Genomic DNA, 24,607 nt, shown 5'->3' with positions numbered 1-24,607 from the left:
CCACGTTTGAACCAATACTAGACCCCGTTCTTCATAGCCTAAAGTGAAAGACGTGTCTTTGCTATATACTTGACATTGTCGTATTTTCTCCCACTTTTCGTCATAATCTTGAGCGATTAGACGAAGTGATACTGTGTCCGTCCAACACTTGACTTCAGCTAAACATGAATAAATGTTATTTCGCTAAAAAAACATGAAAGTGTATGGCCACGTTGTCAGCAAAAATGGTGTTCGCCCAGTTCCTGACAATATTTCTTCCCTGATGAGGTTCCTTCGCTCAGAAACTAAATAACACCCACGCAGTTGTTTAGGTCTGGCGTCTTACCTTCCCGCGTTCCGGTTTCCTACATTCGCTGCTTCATCAGCTATTTCGCTACAATCGCCTTGTCACTGCACAAGCTGCTCACGTCAGGATCTGCCTTCATGTGGACAGATTGCAGCGAGCATGCTTTTAAAGCCCTCATCCGTAAACTTATCCGGATTGTGGATCACGTATTACGTGAACTCATCCGTAATATCGTACGTGAATAGTTGCAAAAAGCTGCTGTAACACCTTATCCTACGGTTAGCTGTATTGCAACTGTGATCAAGGATAAGCTGCACCAGGCCCTCCGGGACACCTTGCCTCTGATACAGCTGCGCAAGCTCCTGCTGAATACCGCCATGGGACAACCTACGCGGAAGCCTTGAAACGTCCTGCTGCATCGCTTCCATTGTACGTTCATACTGTCCCTGATATTTAACTCGAGTCAGCGCAGCTCATACCATACTACGAAGACACGTAAACGCCACCGCCCCTGCCCTTTGTCTGTGGCGCTTCTGTCGCCCATTGTTCGGTGCAACCTGTCCAGTACATCGACAATCGGCACACGTCTACTCGGAAGTCTGATGTTTGGCGCACACCCGATCACCGGCATCTATGCTTTCACTGCAGAGAAGCTAATCACGTGTACCACCAGTGCCCACATCGCCGTCATGGGCTTCGCGGCTTCTCTGCGTACTCGCCGCCACCCCGTTACGGCCAGAGACCACGCGACATCGAAAACTACCTCTCCCAGCAGCATGCACCACCGTCTGCCGGGCGCCAGTCACGCTCGCCATCACCGAGGCGATTTTCATCAACGCCCCAGCGGTATTCTACGGCACGATATCCAAGCCCCCGCCGGAAAAAAACTAGCCGAAGCGACCTCTGGGGGCGGGGTCGCTGAACGTCAAAGTGCTGAAGATCTCCTATTGATGCAGAACCTTACAGAAACTGGTCCGACATCACCAGCTGCTGCAAAGGATAGCCGGCTTTCACTCGACACAGCAGTGACAATTGATGGTTGTGTAGTTAATGCGTAAGTGGAAACCAGTGCAGACTATTCCATACTGAGCGGGAAACTGACAACGCAGCTGAAGAAAGTAAACACGCCGTGGCATAACTTGCAGATTCGGACAGCTGGTGGCCATGTCGTTACTCCACTGGGCGCCTGCATAACTAGAGTACAGATTCAAGGTTATACATTCGTAGCAAGCTGCGCTGTTCTACGTGAATGTTCTCGTGACGTCATTCTGGGAGTTGACTTTCTACAGGAAAGTGGAGCTATCATTGATCTGCAAGAGCGCCGCGTCACGTTCTCAGCGCAGCGAGCAATCAACGTGCAGGATGACGGAAGGCGTGTCGACGTACTCCGTTTTTCTGAACAGAGCGTGACGCTCCTTCCCCGAGCAAGTGTTCTAGTCAACGTAACATGCTGTGGGTTAATTTATGGCGATGTGGTAGCCGAGACAAATTTAGAACACCTCCTGCAACAAGGCATCTGTGTAGCTAGAAGTGTAAGACACGTTCGTGGTGGCCGATCTGAATTGCTCGTTACCAATTTCAGCAACGAGCATCGACACCTTTTCCGTGGCACTTAGATAGCGTTTGCCCATGAAGAAACAAAGGTAACCAACTGTCTCATGTCAGAGCTAGTGGATAACGCAGACACGTCAAAGAGTAATATTGACATCAATCCTGATCTGTCTACCGATAACCAGACTGAGCTGCGAGCGCTCTCGTTCGAGTTCAGGTCTTGCTTCGCAAGTTGCTCAAAATCCGCCAGACGTCCATCACTCAACACAGGATCATCACGTACGAGGACGAACGCCCAATACACCAGCACCCCTACCGCGTGTCAGCTAAAGAATATGAAGCAATACGCACGCAAGTCCGCGAGATGCTTAACGATGGCGTTATCGAGCCATCCAACAGCCCGTGGTCATCTACAGTCATGCTTGTGAAAACGAAGGACGGGTCGCTACGCTTCTGCGTCGACTACCGAAAGCTTAACAACGTGACCAAAAGGGACGTGTACCCGCTGCTGCGTATCGACGATTCGCTGGATAGACTTCGTCGTGTACATTATTTCACTTCTCTCGATCTCAAAAGCGGGTACTGGCAAATCGAGGTAGATCAGCGAGACTGCGAGAAGACGGCCTTTGTGACTCCAGACGGCCTATACCAATTTCGAGTACTCTCTTTCGGTTTGTGTTCAGCACCGGCAGCTTTCCAGCGAATGATGGACACTGTCCTCACAAAGTGGCAGACTTGTCTTGTCTACCTTGATGATGTGGTGGTCTTCTCTGCCACGTTCCAGCAGTACCTTCACCGCCTGCGCAGCGTGCTGGAAGCTATCCGATCGGTGGACCTCACACTAAAGCCTGGACATGTAGTTAGCGCCGAAGGAGTCCGGCCTGATCTAGACAAGCTTGCCGCTGTTGCCGAATTACCAACTCCTGTCGATAAGAAAGCCGTCCGGCGCTTCCTTGGTTTGTGCGCCTACTATCACCGGTTCATTCACGGTTTTTCACAGATAGCGAAACCTCTGACTCATCTCACAAGGGATGACACGCCGTTTGTCTGGGAAAACGAGCAACAAGCAGCTTTTGCTGAACTGCGACAGCGAATGCAATCAGCGCCCGTTCTCGCTCATTTCGACGATGTTGCTGACACGGAGGTCCATAGGGACGCTAGTAACGTTGGGCTCGGTGCAGTGCTCGTTCAGCGTCAAGAGGACATCGAAAGAGTGATAGCCTACGCCAGCTGCTTTCTATCCCATGTCGAGGCGAATTATTTCACTATTGAGAAAGAGTACCTCACTGTCGTGTGGGCAATAACCAAGTTTCACCCGTACCTTTATGGTCGTCCCTTCAAGATATTGACAGATTGATCACCACGCCCTCTGTTGGTTGGCAATCCTGCGCGACCCTTCGGGAAGGCTAGTACGGTGGAGCTTGCGGCTGCAGGAATTCGACGTCACCATCATTCATAAGTCCGGCCATAAGCATGAAGACGTTGACACACTGTCACGCGCGCCCCTTCATGTAGTCAGTCAGGAAGCAGAGGAAGACGAAGGCTTCCTGGGCGCCATTAGCTCATCAGACTTGAACGAACGGCAGCGAGATGACGCAGAGATTTGTCCGATCATCGATCATTTAGAGGGCCAGGGCACAATCATACCACGTCATTTATCACGCTCATTGACGTCGTTCTGCCTTCGAGGCAGTGTGCTGTACAAGAACAACGCTCGTTCGAACAACCAGGCTTACCTCCTGGTGGTTCCTCGAGATATGCGAGACGACGTCCTCTTCGCTTGAAATGACGAACCCACATCCGGTCATCTGGGCTACTCACGGACACTTGTCAGAATGAGCGAGAAGTACTATTGGCCAGGACTTTCAGCAAGCGTCAAGAAGTACGTCAAGAGCTGTCGGGAATGTCAGTGCCGAAAGCAACTATCTGTTAAGCCAGCTGGTTTGCTTCAGCCCATCGAAGCACCTTGCACGCCGTTTGACCAAGTTGGCATGTACATTCTCGGGCCATTTCCCCTGTCGGTGGACAGCAACAAATGGGTGATTGTCGTGGCCGACTATTGGACACGCTACGCTGAGACGCAGGCGATCCCACGAGTCTCGGCTTCTGAGGTAGCACAATTTTTCATGCGCTACACCGTGTTCCGACACGGTGCTCCTTCCACTATAATGACGGACAGAGGGACGGAATTCACGGCGCATGGACGAAGTTTTCTAACTGAGCAACTCCAGACACCGAAGGACAACTGTGTACCACCCGCAAACCAACAAACTTACCGAGCGATTGAATAAGACCATCGCAGACACCATCTCAATGTACATCGACTTACAGCACAAAACATGGGACCGGATCTTACCTTACGTGACCTTCACGTATAATACCGCCGTGCAAGAAACCACGCGATTCACGCCATTTCGGCTTCTCTACGACCGCGAAGTGCAGATCATGCTGGACTCTATGCTACCGTGTCAAGACGAAGGCGAGTTGGCAACTGACGCCGAAGAATTCGCAGAGCGCGCTGAGGAAGCCCGGCAGCTCGCGCGACTACACATCGGCCAGTAAGAGCAGGCAGACGCACGGTGCTATAGCAACCGCCACAGAGAAGTGTTTTACAACCCAGGAGACCAAGTTTGGGTGTGGACGCCCGTCGCCACCGTGGCCATAATGAAAAGTTACCGAGCCGGTACTTTGGCCCATATAAAGTAATACGCCGCGTCAGGGACGTGAACTACGAAGTGGTTCCGGACTCAACACCGCAGGCACTGAGCGGGACACGACCGAGGCCGGGCGTCGTTCATGTGTTGCGCATGAAACCTTTTTATTGCGCGTTGTTCGTAACTTTTTGTTTGGCATACGCTGTTGTTTGTGTTATTTATTTATTTTTGTGGACTTGCTTCTTCGTTCATTGATTTTTCCTACATTGGCACGCTCTTTAATTTCTATTTTTACTTTATCTGATTTTCCAATTTTTTTCCCGTGCCTATGTCGTAACATTAGGGTGGTGCTATGTACTTTTCTTTCCCCCTTTTGGAACTTATTTTTCTTTTCGAAAGGAGGGATAATTCCACCCACACGTAGTGAGTCGACTACAAGAGCAGCTCTCAATCTGGAGGAAAAAAAGAAGTTCGCGTGCGTTTTCTCGACTCGAGAGCCAGCCATGGATGACGCATCGTCCTAGGGCTAGCTACTCGGTGGTTTAATAAACCCCCAGTACTTGTGATTCATCATGACAATATGATTACGGTAAAAAAAACCAATTCTGCTCAAGATTCTTTCTAGTAAGTTTTTTTTAATCCTGTGGTGTAAACAACGCTTCAATTTTTCTGGAGCATAGAATATGCGGCCGGAAATATGTTTACATTTCGCGCACGTACTTACATCAGTTCGGCATCTGCGATGTGTTTCTTTATTTGGATGTCTAGAAGACTAGAGTTGTCACTGTGAACATGACAATAGATGTTTCACATCGGCGCGCAGTTGTCGACAAATAAATGAGCTCCAGTTCCCAATTGCCCCTCTCAATGTTAGAGCAGAACTGTGCGGTCACTTGATGTCGCCACGCTAGAAACGCAACTCTGGTAATTCTTGCACACTCTATTGCTTGAACCATACCTTCAAGATGACAAAGTGAGTGAGAATATGCATAAACTTTAAGTTTCGACATGCGTCGAGATCATCCCCAGCGAATTTGCCTTTCACCATTCTGTTCTACCACCATGATTTCCGCCAAAGGTTAGTCATACCGACCGAGCGCGTACAAGTGATATCAGCGCTTCTGGGTTTCAGAATACACGATTTTGACGAGTAAAAATGACAATAAAGCACAGTTGCGGCATCATTGAACCTAAAAGAAGCCTTTTTTATTGTGTACGGTGTCCGCACAAGAAGCCACAAACATCGATGCGACGCGCTTGCAGCATTTCAACCAAAGGTACGCCTCCCCTCACCGACAGCTGCCGGTTGCACTCGCCGGCACTTCACTGGTTCTTATGCGAGAACATTGACACGTCAGTTCGTATGCTTACTGAACCAATATGATAGCATAATGTTTCTGGTGCACTGCATTCGTTTTGGCCAAGCCGTTATGTAGTTGTTCCTAACGATAGAGCGACAGTGGTGTGCTTGCACGACTGCGCTTTGCGTTGCACGAAAAACATCCAAATCAATTGTGTGGGCGTATCTATCAAATGAACATAGAAGCGTCACAGAGCCTGAACTGATATCGCCCTTAGGAAGGAGCGAGAAACAGATAAGAAACTTGGCAGTAACCACCGATAAACTCTACCTGTTCCTCAGTTGTAAATTGTAACAAAAAGATAGCGCTGTTGCCATTATCACAGTGGCAGTTGTTACAGGCAGCAGTTGTTGGTGTTTAACAAATGTGCAAATTTTAGTAGCAGGTGCAGATCCCGTCCCTGCCGAGTAAACGACAAACAGAACTGAAGTTAAACAGTGACTTTGTGAGTTGACTACTTCTTTAACACCAGTATCGCCATCTGTCGGCGTGGCACAGTCACTCCACTTTCGGCTTCGGTGGGAGACGGACTTGTGATGGCTCGCTCCATGCGAGGTGCTTCAGCGGCCGCTGCTGGCCGCGGTGTTAGGTTTCCTTCTGCACCACCGGAATACCGGTTTTTGTTGCCTACATTGCCGTCGGGTGACAGTATGTAACAGTGTGCGTTTCTGCATGGCGATTTGGCAAAAAGACCATACCAGTTGGAAGACTTTGAGGCCCCGTTAGAAGAAGTGGGACTCATCAAGGTGATTGCTGGAATTGGAGCCTTCCGGATGAATCACATCTGGCTGGTGAAGAGGCGAAGCAAAGCTGACAAAGATGCATTACTCCAAACGGGTGGACTACAAGTCAAGGGTGGCTTCTGTGCTATCATCGACCCTATCCAACATGATGTCAACGTGAAAAGCCACTGGGTTGGCTTTGCCGTCTTGAATGAGAGCATTTGAAAAGTGTTGAGTGTCTTTGGTGAAGTTCTGGAGGTTTCGAACGACAACTGGACCGTCGCGGGCTTTGAACTCGTGACGTCGACGACGAGGGTGGTGCGACTGAAACTGAAGGAAGGCGTGGTGCTAGAAGGCTTGCCACACCTTTTTAAGATTGGAGGGGGTGCCGTCCTTCTTGTGGCCCCGGGTCGGGCACCGCTTTGCCTACGGTGTCACATGCTAGGACATATACGACGAGACTGCCAGGCTCCCCGCTGTGGTGTATGCCAAGCATTTGGACATGAAAGTCAATATTGCGTCAGGAGTTATGCCAGAGTTACAAAGAACGCGCTGCCAACAGACGACGCCCAAGATAATCTAATGGACGCCGAAGAGGCTGAGAAGTTGGCTCTTGGCAGCAATGCCATGGGAACCGAAGCCACGGTTCAGGCAGCTGGAGAAGAGACAGCCGACGCGCCAACGCAAGACCGCAAAGACTCAACGAAGAAGTCAGAGTAGTTGGCTGCAACAGGCGGCCAGCGGGACATTCAAGAAACGATCGAGGAAGACATGGGTACCAGTGGCGAAATCGCTACACCAGAAGTCAGTGCAAAGTATCCGGAATGACCACTGGACGCGGCAAGCGTAACCGAGTGGAAAGCACGGAAGGCAACCTGAAACGTCCGGAGTGTCTGTGGCATCGCTTCATGGGCGCTAAGAGTAAAAATATGCCTTCGAAACCCGGTCGGCGTCATCTTTGCCGGTTCGGGGACAGGATCGAGACACGTAAGATCCCGGTTTTCCCACTGCACGGTATACGAGACACGGTAAGCGCAGTATTGTAGTTTCATCTTTGTCATCAACATGGCTAGCATGACTGTGCCTTTACGCATTGGTACGCTGAATGTACGTGGTCTAGGAGCGTGTCGCAAACAGTACCAGTTGAAACCACGAGTGTTGAAGATTGGGCGAGTTGGTTCGTCGTACTTGAACTGGTATAGCGCATTACGGGGAAGAAGAAACGGCCGAGCAGACCGACACAAGAGGACAGAGCGCTAAGTCCTCTTGTCCAGTTGAAACGCTTGATGCAAGAAAAAGACTTTGACTTGCTCGCTGTCCAGAAGACTAAAGTTAGAACTGAGGACGTGACTGAAAGATTGGTATCAGAATTTTCATTGCCGTACAATGCATGCGTGAGCCATGCAGTGGGAGCATCAGCCGGATGTATCATTTTTGTCAAGAACTCTCTTGGCATTGTAGTGTTAGAATTCACAAGTTGCCTACATGGGCGTATTGTTTTGTGTAACTTTTGTTACGGGAACACTAAATTTAGAGTTGTCTTTGTATACGCACCTACAAATTCGTAAGACAGATGTTTTTTTTTTGGTGAAATGCAAGCGTACTTTGAATGTCAGAGATGTGTGATTCTGTTGGGTCACTTCAATTCAGTTCTGGCCCCAGACGATCGTACGTATACTGTTAAATTAAGCGATAAAAGCGTTGGCTTGCTTAGAGATAGCCTTAATAAGTACTTTTTCGATGACGTAGTTCTGTTTGCGAAGGGAGGCAGTCGCCAACACTTCACACATATTCAAGGCTCGACTCACGCATGACTACTTCGAGCATATGTTTGTCCTGAGATAATACCTTTATGTCAGAGCTATGACGTTTATGCTGTTTCCTTCAGGGATCATTGCTTGGTCTCGTTTGAGATAGGTCGAAAGTGCAAAAAAAAGGTTGTATGGGAAACATGGAAACTGAATACTAAAATAACTACGCACGAAGGATTTGTAGATAAGACAAAGAAGGAAATCGAGCATTTTTCAAAAACGCAGAAAGGAGTGTCACGAAAAGATGGGAATTATTTTAACAAACGGTAAAAATGAAGTAAATAGAGTGATGTTGTTACATGCAGTATCAAGCTCGAAAACAGGAACGCGAGTTACGGGCAGGGCTAAATGATTTGGTGAAAATTGAAGCAGAAAACCCGGGCTAATTTACGCATCAACTGCAGGCTGTCAAAAACAAAGTTGAACGTCTTGAAGAGGATATATATAAAGGCGCAATTATACCAGCAATAGGAAAGAGATACCTCGTAGGTGAAGCCCCGACAAATTGAGCCTTGTCAGATGAAAAGGCATATGCGCGAGCTCACGACATACTAGAGATAGAATTGAATGGTAAAATATTGAGAACATGAAGATGTCATGAAAGCTTTTGAAAGCTGCTATCAAGACTTGTTTGCTTATCGCGAACCAAAGGAGCCGGGTTTTGTAGGTGAGTTCTTGATAGAAATGCCGACACTTAATGCTGAAGACGCAAATTTATTGGGAATGTCTATTAGTATAGGGGAAATTGAGAAGGCTATCGATGATCTTGGCATGTGCAAATCACCTGGTCCAGATGGCATTAAGGCCGCCTTTTACAAGGCGTTCAAGGAGGATATGGCCGCCGCACTGCATGAGGTTTTTTCAGAGTCTAGATCGCGGAACTCTGCCTTCATCGTTTAATCGGGCGCACACTGTGCTGATTCCTAAAGGGAAAGTGCAACATGTTTTACGCAAACTGACAGGATACAGTCAATCACGCTAACAAACGTAGATTATAAGGCGTTTATGAAAGCTCTGGCTAGAAGGTTGCAAGGAGTTATATACAAGTTGGTCGGGCCACATACGACTTGTGGCATCAAGCGGAGGAGCATATTCACGAATATTCATTTCGCCAGGATCATTTTTGAGTATTGTGACGCTGCGCTTCTGAAAGTAGCCATGTTACAAATTGATCTAGCCAAGGCTTTCAACATGGTTTCACACAATATACTCTTCACGCTAGCTGAGTACGTTGGTCTTGGTGCGATCCTATGTAAAGGTACTAGATTGGCATACAAAAGTTCAACCACAAATTTAATTGTAAATGGAGAACTCTCACAGCGCATACAAGTACTTTCCTCCGTGCGCCAGAGGTGTCCTTAAAGTCATTTGCTTTTCGCTCTATTTTTGGAAACACTGTGCCAGAAAGTGATTCACCATGCAGGGATTAATGGTTTCAGATTGCAGTCATGGGAAGTGCGTTTTTTGGCGTACGCCGACGATATTGCCTTTTTTTGCTGTTAACAGACAGAGTGTCACTTCGTTATTAGAAATCACTCAAAGGTTTTGTGACACGCGTGGAAGTTTATTGAGCAAAGAGAAAGGCATTGGTTTGTGGCATGGTAAATAGGACTTCACACCCATTTCCTTTGAAAATATTCAGTGGCTCACGACACCTAGTCGTTACCTAGGCGTACCATCGGGCATGTATCAAGGCAGTAAAGCATTTTGGCTTGAAAAGGCTGAAGAACTGCGCGCGACAGCTGAAGGATGGGGCGGTCGTGACTTATCATTTTTCTTTCGGTCAGTTGTATGTAACGTGTGTCTGGCTGCTAAAATTATGTAACTTTTGCAAGTACTTAGTTGTACGCGTAACAACATTCATAAAATCCACAGGATATTCGCCACGTTCATCTGGAGCTCTACATGGGAGCGAACATCTAGAACGAATATGTTTTGGCGTGTTAAGCAAGGAGGGCTGTCTTTGTGCCATCTGTTTCTTAGCCAAGTAAGATCACGTTTCCTGCTAATAAGAGACCAGAGAGACTCTTTTTTTATTTTCTTTATTTCAAACAGTGCTGTTACACCACATGCCTGACTTCTTTGCATCTTTAGTTAGGGGAGAAAGACGCACCTTGTCACCGTTATTGCGCGAAGTTGTGTTCTCATATCGTTCTTTAAGGGCAAGGTTTTCGATAGATTACCTAACTAATGTGAAAAGAAAGCGCCTTATGAAAGACTTAATACAAAATGTTTTTCGTGTGCCCCTTTACCGTTCAAAGTAGGAAAAATCATATGGATATGATGTACTAAAGCGTGTGAAAAACATGTGTACACCACCCAACGTTGAAACCTTCTTTTTTTTAAACTTCGTACGGGAACCTTGCCAGTAAGAACGTGGCTTGAAGACAGAGGGATGTATGTACCATGGGGAAGCAGCTGTCTCCTGTGTAACTAACCTGAGACCATTGAACATGTGTTTATTGACTGTAAGAACGCTATTTTCATTTTGGACATTTTACAGAGGACTTTAAAATAATGTTTATCTCTTACCCCGTATGGAATTCGTTTGCCTTGTGATAGTTTTGTGCAAAATTTGGATGTTATATTTTTACTTGGTCTTCATTTGGTTTGGGGTAGTATGCTATCGCACAGACACCGTGATGTAAGAGTTCTATCCGTTAACGAGTGTTTCGTAGAAGCTGTTATAAAAGTGCGAGACGTGTATACGACTACCGACTGTGTTGAAGATGTAATATCTTTGTTTGATGCGTTATCACACATGAAACACGTATGATGGTGATTGTCAGATTAGCTTGACCTGTAGTCAAAAAGGCAGTAAAAAAAGTCGGCGTGGTGCAGTGGTTAGTGTGCTCAGTTCGAAAGTCAGAGGTGGCAGGTTCGATTCCGTCCGGTCGCACGTTTTTTACGGGTGCTTTCTACACCCTTTTTATACAAATATTTCTATTATTTCTTTAGTGGCAGCTCGTCACAGCGGTTCTGACGCTACTTCGCGCTCCAGCATTGCCGGCTGGAGCACGCCATCCACCATCCACTCCACCATACGCCACCATACACCATGTTTTACCAACTTTGCCACCGCCATAATCCACCAATATCCACCAAACGTCCACCATTCCTATGGTGGACGTTTTTTCAATAGGGTTGTTACTTTTGGAGATATTCTTTAGAAGATTAGTTATTTCATCTTCCACATCTAGTAAGTCCAGTATTCCCCACAATTCTTCTTCAATCACGCTGTCGTAAGCTCCGTTGATATCTAGAAACGCCAGCCAGGGGGGGGGCCTGTGTTCTTTTTCTGCGATTTCAATACACTGTATCAATGAAAACAGATTGTCCACCAACATCCTTCATTTACGAACCCATTTTGTTGTTCTCCCAGCACCCCTCACTCTCCACTCATGTCTGTAGGCTTTCTTTTACTGCATCACCAGCCTGTAAATTACTGATGTCACTGTTATAGGACGGTAGAGGTTTATATCAGATTTTTCCTGCTTTCCTTTATTGATCATGCTAATCCTGCTTAGCTTCCACCCACTGAGGGCTTCACCATTCATTATTGCTTTGCTCGCTACCTCTACTAATGTTTTCTTAGAGTTAGCCCTAGTTCATCGTAAACTTGTTAACAGCGCAACACTTCAAACACAGGACAGGAAAAGAGCAAAGGAGAAAAGAAAAATATGCCCTGTCTTGTGTTTTAAGTGTTGCGCTGTTAACAAGTACACGATGAACCCCAACCAACTGGCCCAAAGTACCGCCTAAGCTCTAGTTCTTTATTAGGATAATTGGGATGCCGATAAGGCCTGTTGATGTGCTAGCTATCAGGAACCCTCTTAATAATAATAATAATAATAATAACAATGACTTTATTTCGCATCAAGGATACATGATGCAGGAGATCTGCAGAAAAAGGTGGCGTGATGCCAGCTTGACAAGGCCGCAGGCCCCCCTTCTCCCTCCCCGAACACATTGCAGCAGCAGTAACACTTTCATAAAAACATTCGGGATCATACGCGTAAAATAAACAGGTCTATGACAAGAAAGAAATCATCACTGTACATGTGTGATAAAACGAAACATCTAATGCTTAAACAACAACAACAAAAAATCTATTTCAAAAGATGCAAAAAATGTTGGTGTATTTGCCTTAAAAAAAGGAAGCATTTGCGTAATACATCCGAGCGAAGCATACAAACATGTATACGACAAAAATGAGCAATCAACACTGTACAGGTGTAACATATTGGTACATATAATGCTGTAAACAAATAATTTCGCAATGTGAAATACAGGCGCATTTGCCTTGCAAAACACAGAAAAAAGCATCATAAAAGAATATGCCTAATTTATTGCTTTGGCAACACCACAAATGCATACTCATTTCCTAAAACAGAAAAAACAAACAAGACACCAAGAAACATATCGTGAAAAAACACAAAGCAGTATACAAAATACACGTCAACAAAAACAAAATACAAAAATACATTCTTTAGAAAGTTACAAGTAACAAAAACGAGTGATCATGACGTCTGGAGGAAATGATTGCCCTTTCCCACTTTCGTGGTAGTGAAGCCACTGCGCTAATTGGTCCATCCTCATCCGGTGTGGTGCGTGCAGCACTTTCTTGGTGTTTGAAATTTTCTGTCAGCATTGTTCTAATATATTCCATTGCCTCATACCCTTCTAGTCTAACTCCTTGAACTGTAGTTTTAAACCTCTGTTCCATGCTTGTCTGATTACTCAAAGAATTTAGATAGTTTCATAACTTTCAACGGCTTTTCTATTTTTTTTGTTTACTTCCGCTATCCATTCTGCCCCTTCTAATGTTTTCACTGATGAATGCGGACGCTTCCCTTCTCCCCCCCCCCCCCCCCGTTTAGCACACCTGTGTTCCCTAGAGGCTTCCTGATGTCGTACTGTGGCTCTCCTCACTTTTTTATCCCACCAGCTCTTGGCTTTGTCTCCTTTTCCCGGTTAATTTGACTCGTACCATATAAATAAATAACCCAAACAATGGAGTTAGATTTATGTACGTGCACTCTGTTTTAGTATCTTCGTTGATTCTTTTTTCAATCTCTTTACTTGCAATTTCTATTTGCCTTTCTGAATAAATATTACCATGTGGTTGCTCATAATGTCTCCATCTCATTTTTATTCCTCTTCCAAAACTCAGCTTGATACGTTTGTCATCACTACCTAAGCTTTGGAGCCATGCTCATCTATGTTCATCACCCTTAGCCGATCATAAATTTTTCTGACATCATTGCGTAATCTATTGCCGACTACAGCCTTCCCACCTCCCATGTTATCGGCACTTCGCACTTCTCAGTACTGTTGCAAATGTATAAATCATTCCTTTCCCACATATCCCCACATATCCATTGGCGTTCTGCCGGTTGGGTCAGTATAGCCATCCATATCTTTTATGTGCACGTTCATATAGCCTTATATGGTTACCTCGCACTGCTCTTCTACTCCATCAATGTCATTTTGTATTCACTGCACCATTTCTTGTTTTTCCTCTCTGCTTTTGCACCTGTTCATAAGCATTCAGAACCTAGGAGCGTCATCTGCCCTGCCCCTTTTCCTTTTAGCCATGAATGTTCCCTGCACTCCTGTTTGACCCTCTCCTAGTCTGTACTCTTATGAATAAGTTCCCCAATACCACCCCTTTCTGCTTTCTGTTGCGTTCTGTTCTATTACAATATTTCCATGCGTAATGTAAATTTCTAGGTGGTTGTTCCATGTCCCTAAGATATGTTCCTACAAACCCATATACCGTCAGCATCTCATATTTTAGCTTTTCTTCTATCGCTCCCAACTTCAACCAATTTCTCCCACCCTGCATTTTAATATTCCCCACGTCTGAACTCGCGCGACCCTCGTGTCTATGGCGCCTTCTTCCCCAGACTCTACGTGTCTTAAATATCGGTGTGAATTTGGAATCATATCTGTCTGTACCACCTGTCTAAGAGTACCCCTGACTCTTTGCCTTGTTACTGGCTATTCTGGACCCCGAAGGGCCCCCGTGCCCTCCAAAAAAAGCTACTGCGCGTCCTGCAAGCCACCAACCCACCTCATGACCTAGCCTTCTTCGAAGTGAATTCTGTCTCGTTGAAAACCACCCCACCTATGCACCTCTCTGTTTATTTCCACTGCCTCAAAGCCTTTTTTTCGACTCATCTGCCATATATCTTTGTTTCTGTCGACAACCGCTGTTTGCAGGTTGCCATCATCCACCAGTATCTCTGGTATTATGCAAATCAGTACCTGTGCCTGAGGGGTAATGGCACGCATGTCATCGACCCCTTTCGCCAGTAAGATCGCTAGCCCTGCCGATTCTCAGTTAAGGACATCGTTTAGACGGCCCGCAATTATCACGAGGTTTCGTCCATTAGCTTTAGTAGTGACGTTTGCGCTCGCTTGCCTCGTGACTGTTTCTATCTTATGGCCCGAGAACGACCTTACCGAAACCCTCTTGTCACCTGTAACCCTCTCAATGATTACTTCTGTGTATCGACTGAAATTCGAGTTCCCGGCGATTATGACATGCTGCGAATTATCTAATTGAGTGTGCCGCATCTGGAGGTTACTTGCGCTTGTACCGCCAGCTGCTTGGTCCCCTCCCTCCCCCGTTACTTCGCCGCTGAAGCTGGGTCTTGTGACTATTGAACCGGTTGGACCTGTTTCTTCCGGGCCTGTTTTCCTTTTTCTTTTGCTGTTCTGGGTACCAGCGTCTTTCCGTGCTCTTCATCGGCCACTCTTTTGTTCACCTTCGCTAGTAGCTCCTCGGTTGACCTAAGCCTTTCTTCATGGCCCTTGTTTTTTCTTCTCTGTCACCAACACAGTCTTCAGCTCGGCGACGCTTATCACCAGTTCACTCTGGGCAACCATCATTTTCCCAGTTTTTTTCTTGACCTCATACTGCCTACACTTGGAGTCAACCTTCTCTGCATTCGCGTCCACACTGACCTCCATTTTCAAACCCACCCAGCACCATGAACATTTTAAAGTTTTTTTATTATTTTTTTCACACCAATTGCCCTGCTAAATTGGCCCATCCGATAATTACAGAATGCAGCGTACGACGAACCCTGCCCTAAGCAAAAAAGTAAGTTCTACTACCGAATTTTGCGTGTTGGGTGTACGTGCACCCCTATCGAAAGGTGGTAGGAGAGAAAAAAAAACACACACACACATAAACAAGTAAATACCAGGTGTCTGACCCCCCCAAAAGCCGTAACATGTAATGAGTGCTCTAAACGTCTATACTGCTGCCTTATTTATTATAAAAGCAAGCTCGAAACATGTGAAAACTCTAATCTGCGCAATCGATCGGGAGACTTCGCAAAACACGTCCATCCACCATGCCAGTCCCAACTGAACTGACCGCACCCCACGCTTCCACGCCATCTAGTGATCACTTCACGGGTGGATGGATGGATTGATTGATGTGGCTGTACCCTTTAGATCGGGCGGCAGCTAACGCCACCTAGCCGTAATACTTAGGGAACCACCAACTACTGCAAAAGCCAGCGCCATCTCGTGGACATTGTAAAAATTAAAGGGTGGGTACTACAACATGCTACAACGGAGGAGGGACTGAACCACAGCGTAAGGAGCTTCGTCCCCAATAAGACCTCAGCACGCTGCGTGGGCTCGCCGAGGTTGACGGCACCGGTGCCAACGCGGCTCAAGTGTACGCACCACTAGCATGGCGCCGACTGCGCGCGGCTCAGCAGTGCACGTGCGATTCCGTTCTTACGAACTGCGCTTAACAAGTTTTCTGTCAGAAAATGCGCCGACGCTATCGAGCTTGCTACAGATATCGCGTTTGCTACCTCGTCCGTAAATTTAAAAACTTCTATGGTTTTACGACGCGAGCTTTCGCCTTTGCTGCCAGTGCGTGGTGTTGCGTAGGCGTGGCGGGTTTTCATTGTATTTGTTCTCCCGGCCACGAACGCGAACTTTGTATCGTGCACACTCTTCTTAGTTCACTGCTTGAGAGTGGTCTTTTCGACGCCGGGTCTTCACGTCTAGAACAAAATTTTCGCAACAACATACTGAACTGCAGGTATAGGTCTAATCGGCGTTGGTTACGTCCCGGTAGCAGTCGCGTGTTTTTATAAGTTGTGGCTTGGCACGGAATCCACATTTTTTTTACGGTGGCTACACTGGGCGGGTAGGGATACATATTGTTGATGAAAACGAGGGCGGCACTTTTAGCGTTCGAATGGTGGTTGGCGATTCGATTGCGGTGTCTTGGAATCAGGTGCGCGCCCAAGAAATCTAGCAACTGGCGTCTTTCAGTGCATGAAATTCCAGACGTGATCGACATAGTTTCTGTGTAATGCGTATCATACAAGCGGTTTGGGAAGTAATCGGTGAATTTTCGTGATGCTGCTTTCTTTTGTTAGATACTCCTCCTCCCACCCCTTTCATTTCCTTGGCAACGCGTGTCTTTCGACATTAGTTTTTTTGAACATTTGAAAAATTCCGTCGTTGTAAGCACCATGCATCGCATGCTTCGATTATTGGACAGGTGGTCGTGCAAGCTCAAGATGTGTTGCGCAATTGCGGCAATTGAAAAAGGTTGCTTTGGTTAAAGTGCGATACCACTTACAATTACGGTATTCGTTACTTCCGCGAATCACGTTATAAGCGGTTTATACTGAAATTTTAGAGTAATTGAACGCCTTTAGCGTTATACGTAACGAATTGCTTTTCGATGGGGTTCGTTGTGGGGCATCGATGCTGCAGATACGCAGAATTTTTAGATGTTTATATATTTCATTGTGTGTGAACCTCTCAGCCTGGTCCTAGAGGTGATTTAGATATTATTCTGATAAGTGAACGCGTTTTTTTTTGTCTTGACCTGAGTTTGTGCCACTCCCTGCAGGTGGATCAAGAAGAACATCCGTAGCTTCGGCGGAGACCCGTCACGCGTCACCCTGATGGGCGAGAGTGCAGGCGCGATGAGCGTTCATGCGCACATTCTGTCACCGATGAGCCGCGGCCTGTTCCACAGGGCCATCACCATGAGCGGCGCCATGGGCACGCCTGACTTCAGCGACCCGGTTCACCGAAGCGTCTCCAAAGGCAACGATGTAGCCGCCATCGTCGGCTGCCGCTCAGCTGACGTCACTCTCTACTCGGAGCCGGACTCGGTCATTCACTGCCTGAGAAACAAGTACGTCCAGTCTACTGTCCTTACAGCCGTATCCACGTCTGTATACGGCGCGGGAGCAGGCGGCCTTTCTTTGCGGCGTGACACCTTGCGGTGGTAGCGGTCTCTGAAGTGGGGCTCTCAGGAGCATGCGTGGGCTAACAGACATGCTGACAACGTTAAAAGGTGCGCTTGTTTTGCCGAAAAAGCATGCCCCTCAGGAAGATTTTCGCATCTCGATTTCGATATATGACGCTTTTCGACTGCTAACGTGCGTGTTATCAGTCGAAATCATTTCAACGCCCCGAATGTACAAAATAAGCTTGCTCACAATCACTGTTACTGGGACTGAAGCATACGCTGTAACCACTGGTACAGAAATTAGACCTTGTTGGTAAGAAATTATATAGCTTGAGAATTGGGGCCCAAGAAGCTTGGGGGCACAAGAAGCTTGCGACGTGCTAGAGTGCACGTGCGGAATCAAAACGAATCGTGGGCTCTTGCGTTCGGGTCAACCCAAGGCCCAAAAATTGAGAACTAGCGTTGCCCCTCAAGACGTGTGGGGTCACCAGCGAGACGAAGCAGACGCACCGAGCGCCATGGTGCCGAATAGCCCGCGTCTCGCATACTTCTTATTTGGCCATGGGTGGCACCCCGTGCGTATGAGTAATTCTCTGAGTAATAAGACAAGCATGGAACAGAGGTTTATAATTACAGCTGAAGTGGTTGGGTCAGAAGAGGTTGAGGCAATAGAAATATAAGAACAATGATGACACAAAACTTTAAACACCAAAAAAGGGTCGGATGCACCATACCGGATGAGGATATTCAAATTAGCACAGTGGCTCCACTGGGACAACGATAGTGGGAAAGGGCGGAGAAAAGAGTTCGTAATAGCACATCAACAGGCCCTGACGGCATCTTAATCATGCTAATAAAAACACTTAGGCCAAACTCTAAGCAAACATTAAGAGAGGCAGCGAGCATACCAATAATGGATGGTGAAGAACCTAATGGGTGGAAACTAAGCAGAATGAGCATGATATATAAAGGAAAAGGGGACAAATCTGATATAAACAACTGCGTTCTATAATAGTGACATCACTAGTTCACAGGTTTGTTATGCAGATAATAAAGGATAGACTACAGACATGAGTAGAGAGTGAGGGGGTGCTGGGAGAATTAGAAAATGATTGCGTAAACAAAGGAGGTTAGAGGAAGATATGTTTTCATTGATGCAGTGTATTGAAATAGCGGGAAAAGAACTCAGGTTCCTGTGGCTGGCATTTCTAGATATGAAAAGAGCTTACGATAGTGTGATTCAAGAAGACTTGTGGGGAATACTAGACACACTAGATGTGGAAGATGTATTAACAAATCTTCTAAACTATATATATAGAGTTATAAAATGAAAAGAGCAGGTGTTCAAACCTATAGAGATACAGCGCGGGCTTTCTTACTTGTGCTGTATCTACAGGGACTAGAAGCCAAATTAGAGGGAAGTCGGCCTGGCTTCTGCCTTCTTTTGCTTACCAAGGAAAACTAATTTAACAGTCATTACCAGCATTGAATCATGCAGATGATTTAGTATTATTAGACGACAAGGAAGATCTGCAGGGATTGATAGAAATCTACGGTAATGAAGGAGATAGGTTGAATTTGAAGTTCAGTGGGTAAAAGTCAGCAATCATTATTTTTGATGATAAAGAAGGCAGTGAGCATAAGAAACGGAAATTCACGCTACAAATTGTGGATAAATACAAATATTGGGGCGTATGAATAAGTAGTGCGGCTGAGTACCTAAGGGAGTACGAAAGATACGGAATAAATAAGGATAACGGGCATCCAGTTGTACTGAAAAAGTCACAGTTTTGCCGCAAAGGCGGAGCAATGAACGCGATAGCAACATATTGGAAGGTGATGCTCAGAATGGTGAGCAGATCAAAACGTGCCTTGCGTGTTCCTCACGTTCAAATGACGCACGAAACGTACTTACAGGTACAGATGAATGCGAATAAGCGTCTGAGTAGTCATTTCGCTGTGTCTGAAAAGCGCACCCTTTTCGCAAACGGAGGCTGTGCAGCAATCGCAGTGACCTTTGTGCGCCCCTAACTACAACAGAATCGTTCCAGTCAAGCCCCCCGGCAGCCAAGACATATGGTCCTCTCCACCGGGAGGTAAGGGCGCTCGAGAGATTGTCCATTCCCTTCCTCTCCGCGAGCCAAAGTACGCGTGAGAAATAAGAGCCGCCGCACGCTCTTTGCGCCATCTTGCTCATAATGCTGGAAACACGACAGTCCCTCCCCCCCCCCCCCCCTGAGATGCCCGCCAACAGCGTAAGTTGTAGGTATAACGAGCTTGCCGTTTGAACCTTGACAGAGATACCCCTAGATAGCTCAGTGGCTAACGCCTCGCGTTTACAACGCGGAGGTCCCACGTTCGATTTCGCGTGCCGGTGTCCTTTTTCGAGATTTGTTTCTTTCTTGCGTTTTTATCTATATAGATACGCATACTTATACGGGGCATGACATTGACACCAACGCCCATGCCGGTGACTTACCAAGCTTTCAAGCAGGAAATTGCAAAAAAAGAGACAATTCTCGGGGTAGTTCTCTGCTCTTCAAGACCAGAACGGGAGTATTGTGGTCCAAGACGTACCGAGCTAAATAAGAAGGCACAGACACGTTATATAGTGCGTGTGGGAAAGAGAAGGAAATGGCTGAACATTTGATAGCGTTTATTGGGCTCCACCCTTTAGTGTAAGATAATGACGCGAAAATTTTCAAAGCATTGAGGTTTAGGGACAGTGAAGGCAACATAGACTTTTAACAGTTAGAAGTGACCAGAAGGAGGCTAACTGATTGGTGGCTACAAAAAGTTGAGTGAAATTCAATCCTTCAACACATAGGGATAGCACTTGACTTTATGACTAGGTGGCGTGAGCCGCCACCCGATCTAAAGGGCACAGCCGGTTACATCTATCCACCCAGCTTTCCATCCAACGCTGCCTGCATTTTACCCAGTTTTGAAACTCTGCTGATCCTCCGAATGCAAGGGGAACCTACGCAGCGTAGCTTGGGGACCCAGTGTCTTGAGACCTTCAGAGAAAAAAAAACAATCCCCCACCTCTGCGAGGGGAATCGTGAGGAAATGTGAATGCATTTTTTTAGTCGAGAGAGGGTACCGTTGCCGTCAGAAGTTCGCCTTCACTAACTTCTGTCATCTCCTAGAGAAGCGCCCAGCCAGTGAACGCGCTAGTGTGAGGAGCAAGCGGTTGAGAGAGTGGGGTACTGCATTCCCCGCTCGGCGTTGGCGTTTCACAGCGGCGTCTCGAGCACACATTTCCGCATGTTTTGTGAGGCACAGCCAGGAACGGTAGAGTGAAGAAGCGCGAGCACATGGGAGTATGGTGCGCGAACAGAGAAAGAAGAAGGGGTGAACTACTGCACCTACGCTTTCCTACACTCTCTCGCACCAAACGCTTCAGCTGCTAGAGGCGAGAATAAGCGCTGTGCCCGCCGCAGTTGCAACGTGAGAGGAGTGTTGGCGGAGAGATAACACCTGCCGGTGCGCGGACGCCGTTGAGGACAACGTCGGATGCCTAACATAGCCCGAATAAGAAATGTATTCGCATTTAAAAAAAGGTGACACCGAAGTTTAGAGAACGGTTGGCACTGCGCGAGCGCGTGCACCGAAAAGTGAAGCACGATGCGCTTGTCCCGACCTCTGATTGCGACGCGAGTAACGATGCACTGGCATTGTCGAAGTGGGCTTGAAAGAAGGTCGCACCACCAGCAAACGCATTGGCAGCGGAAGCGGCAGGATATCGACTCGGGAACCTGTGATGTAAACGTCCCGGGAAGTAGATGAAGATCTGAATCTTCTCCAAGGCAGGCTGCAGCAACCATGCGCAACAAGCGCTGACGTTCCTGGCGCAAGCCCTATTAAAGCAAGCCGCCAAAGACAGTACGCGGGTGGCCGCGCCAGCGTGCAGCACCTGGTATCGCCTGCCACCATTACGCCTAACATAGGGGGTCGCCGCCAGGTCAGCACCGACATCGGGCGACGACTACGATGTGTTACTACGTCGGCAGTGGCACGCACGACGATGATCGCAGAGAACGTCGAGACTGGGACCCGACATGACTGGTCAAGACATTGACGAGGAGCGTATCAGTTAGGGCAATTAAGGTGACTAAAAGCACCACGAGAAGTACAAAGGTCGCAGATATGTCTGACAATATTTAGGACACTTTAGTCTCTAAAGAGATTTGTTTATATGTTTAATTTGATAGTTATTACTATTTTTGTACATTTTCGCATATACAGCTAGAGTGCCGTGTGTTTATACTAAATGTGTTATGTTGTGAAGCAGCGATGGCGTAGAGGCAAGAGTATCAGCCTCGCGTGCAAAAGGACCGTGGCTCGAATGCCGGTGCTGCGTAGTTCCCAAATGGATTTTAAAAATATCCTTGTGTTGATAGAATTGCATTAGAAGCCTGGGGTGCGACCTCACCGGTGACCACCGCCCGCATCGCACTACCTCAACAGAGAAGGTTTGGCCTCGCTTGTGCAGTATCTAGCCACTACCTCCCACAGGCATACATCAAATAACATATAGCCCTCAATTCCCACCGGCTGCGAAGCAGTTAACCACGACGGCGGTCACATCTCCAATGCAGCAGAGGGTGCTAAGAATCTCTGGGTCGGGGCAGGCCACCATAAAAGCCTGAACTTGGCAACGTTTAACGCTAGAATCTTATCTAGTGAGGCAAGTCTAGCTGTACTGTTCGAGGAGCTAGAGGGTGATAAATGAGATGTAATAGGGATCAGTGAGTTTTCAAATGTCAGGAAAGGTTATGTTGCACAACAGTTTCTCGTCAAGCACAATGAGAAATGTAGTTTACTAAACGCCTTCAGAAAACGTCCGCAAAGGTATAAATGATGTCCTCATTCTTGCCCACACTGAGCCGAGCAGCAGCACGCGGCAGCATTGCCGCTCCGGTAATTGATCCACATTGCTTCAGGGACCAGCCTAGAAGGGGCGGAGGAGAAAATAAGATGGTTTTAAATTTTGAGTTCTGCAACCTGCTGTCTAGCACCATTTTTACTTTTTTAGGACAGTTTCATGTGAAGAAGTCGGCACTTTTAGGTGTGTCAGCATCACAGAGCAAGTCACAGAGATGGCATAGCATTGAGTACAAGAACCGAGCCAACAGCTGCACAATTGGCTAAATCAAAGACTGACTCAAGTAATCGAAGTAAAGGGAGCTTTGCGTTGTGAGAAAAGTTATGTGACGTGATCCCATACTTAGTGTACTAGACTCCTCTACAATTCAAGCTGAATAGAGATGAATCCCAGTAGTGAATAGTGAACCGATCCAATTAGTTTTGAAAACTCTTGTGCGTGCGCGGGAACACGACATGTCATTAAAGGTAAAGGTCGGGCACGTTTGCCGGCCCACTACAATTCACACAAGTGTGAGTGGAATCTTAATAAAATTTATATTCTGGGGACAAGCAGGCACACCACTGCTCCAGAACTGTTGGAGGCTTTTCACATAAATGCAGGAGGTTCGTTGCGCATTATTGACACATCTTTGTTCCTTTCGCTGACAGGGAAAACGTTCGACCACAGGTTGTGATTAAGATGCTCGATATGGAACGATGTAGAACTAGTGTAGGAGTTTCGCATTTTTTCTTCAATATTTTGTACCCGCTCATGCTGCAAGACCAATCTGTTGACCACTCGAGAATTTCCGTGATGCTTGCTGCGTAAGCATCACGGAAATTGAGTGGGCATGGGAGCAGCGTTCGTGAAACCATGCCGAAAATTCTTCTCTACGCCCCGCAGGTTTCGCTGACCGTCTTTTTCGTCTGGCCATTTCGTCCTACGCGCATCGATCCTGGGCAGGCCTTTCAAGCTTCAACTGGCGATGACGTGCTGGATATCTACAATCGTGGCTGCGACGGTATCAACCTTCGACTAAGCAACTCGACGTTCACCCGGAACACGGCCAAAGTGACGGCGGCAGCACTGTGGCGCACGGATATAAACAAGCCACGCAGCACACTTGCCTTTAGTGGGCATGGGAGCAGCGTTCGTGAAACCATGCCGAAAATTCTTCTCTACGCCCCGCAGGTTTCGCTGACCGTCTTTTTCGTCTGGCCATTTCGTCCTACGCGCATCGATCCTGGGCAGGCCTTTCAAGCTTCAACTGGCGATGACGGGCTGGATATCTACAATCGTGGCTGCGACGGTATCAACCTTCGACTAAGCAACTCGACGTTCACCCGGAACACGGCCAAAGTGACGGCGGCAGCACTGTGGCGCACGGATATAAACAAGCCACGTAGCACACTTGCCTTTAGTGGGCATGGGAGCAGCGTTCGTGAAACCATGCCGAAAATTCTTCTCTACGCCCCGCAGGTTTCGCTGACCGTCTTTTTCGTCTGGCCATTTCGTCCTACGCGCATCGATCCTGGGCAGGCCTTTCAAGCTTCAACTGGCGATGACGTGCTGGATATCTACAATCGTGGCTGCGACGGTATCAACCTTCGACTAAGCAACTCGACGTTCACCCGGAACACGGCCAAAGTGACGGCGGCAGCACTGTGGCGCACGGATATAAACAAGCCACGCAGCACACTTGCCTTTAGTGGGCATGGGAGCAGCGTTCGTGAAACCATGCCGAAAATTCTTCTCTACGCCCCGCAGGTGCGTAATCAATTCTCACTTTTCGCACAGCGATTTAACAATCGCTTTTTGATACTGCTCCCATGCCCACAAGTGCTTTGTGAAACATTGCTCGATTGCGTTGATGTCGCGCTGTTGCTGCTTCTGTCAGGTGACATAGAGACTAACCCTGGTCCTTCTAAACCCCGAAACCAATCCACAGCTCCCGACGAACCTCAGGATGCGAACTCGGAGCAAATGAACACAATGCTTCAGATACTCAACGACATCAACGAACGGACAATCGCATTAACTAAGGGGCAAGCGGATCTTCAAACAGATATCGGAGAAATCAAGTCCGGCCAGCGGGCAATAGAAAC

At 47.2% G+C, this 24,607-nt stretch overlaps 1 protein-coding gene across 1 annotated transcript in view; it reads left to right on the top strand.

Annotated features, from left to right (window-relative positions):
- The window catches only part of LOC119166712 (acetylcholinesterase), a 338,783-nt gene that overhangs the window by 182,093 nt on the left and 132,083 nt on the right, over positions 1-24,607 (top strand). Inside the window, exon 4 of the mRNA XM_037418035.2 lies at positions 17,285-17,575. Within this exon, the coding sequence (XP_037273932.2) occupies positions 17,285-17,575 (291 nt within the window). The remainder of the gene's footprint in view (positions 1-17,284; positions 17,576-24,607) is intronic.

The sequence above is a fragment of the Rhipicephalus microplus genome, unplaced genomic scaffold (genome assembly GCF_043290135.1).
Source record: "Rhipicephalus microplus isolate Deutch F79 unplaced genomic scaffold, USDA_Rmic scaffold_12, whole genome shotgun sequence".
NCBI lineage: Eukaryota > Metazoa > Arthropoda > Arachnida > Ixodida > Ixodidae > Rhipicephalus > Rhipicephalus microplus.
This window is presented reverse-complemented; position numbering and strand designations above follow the sequence as displayed.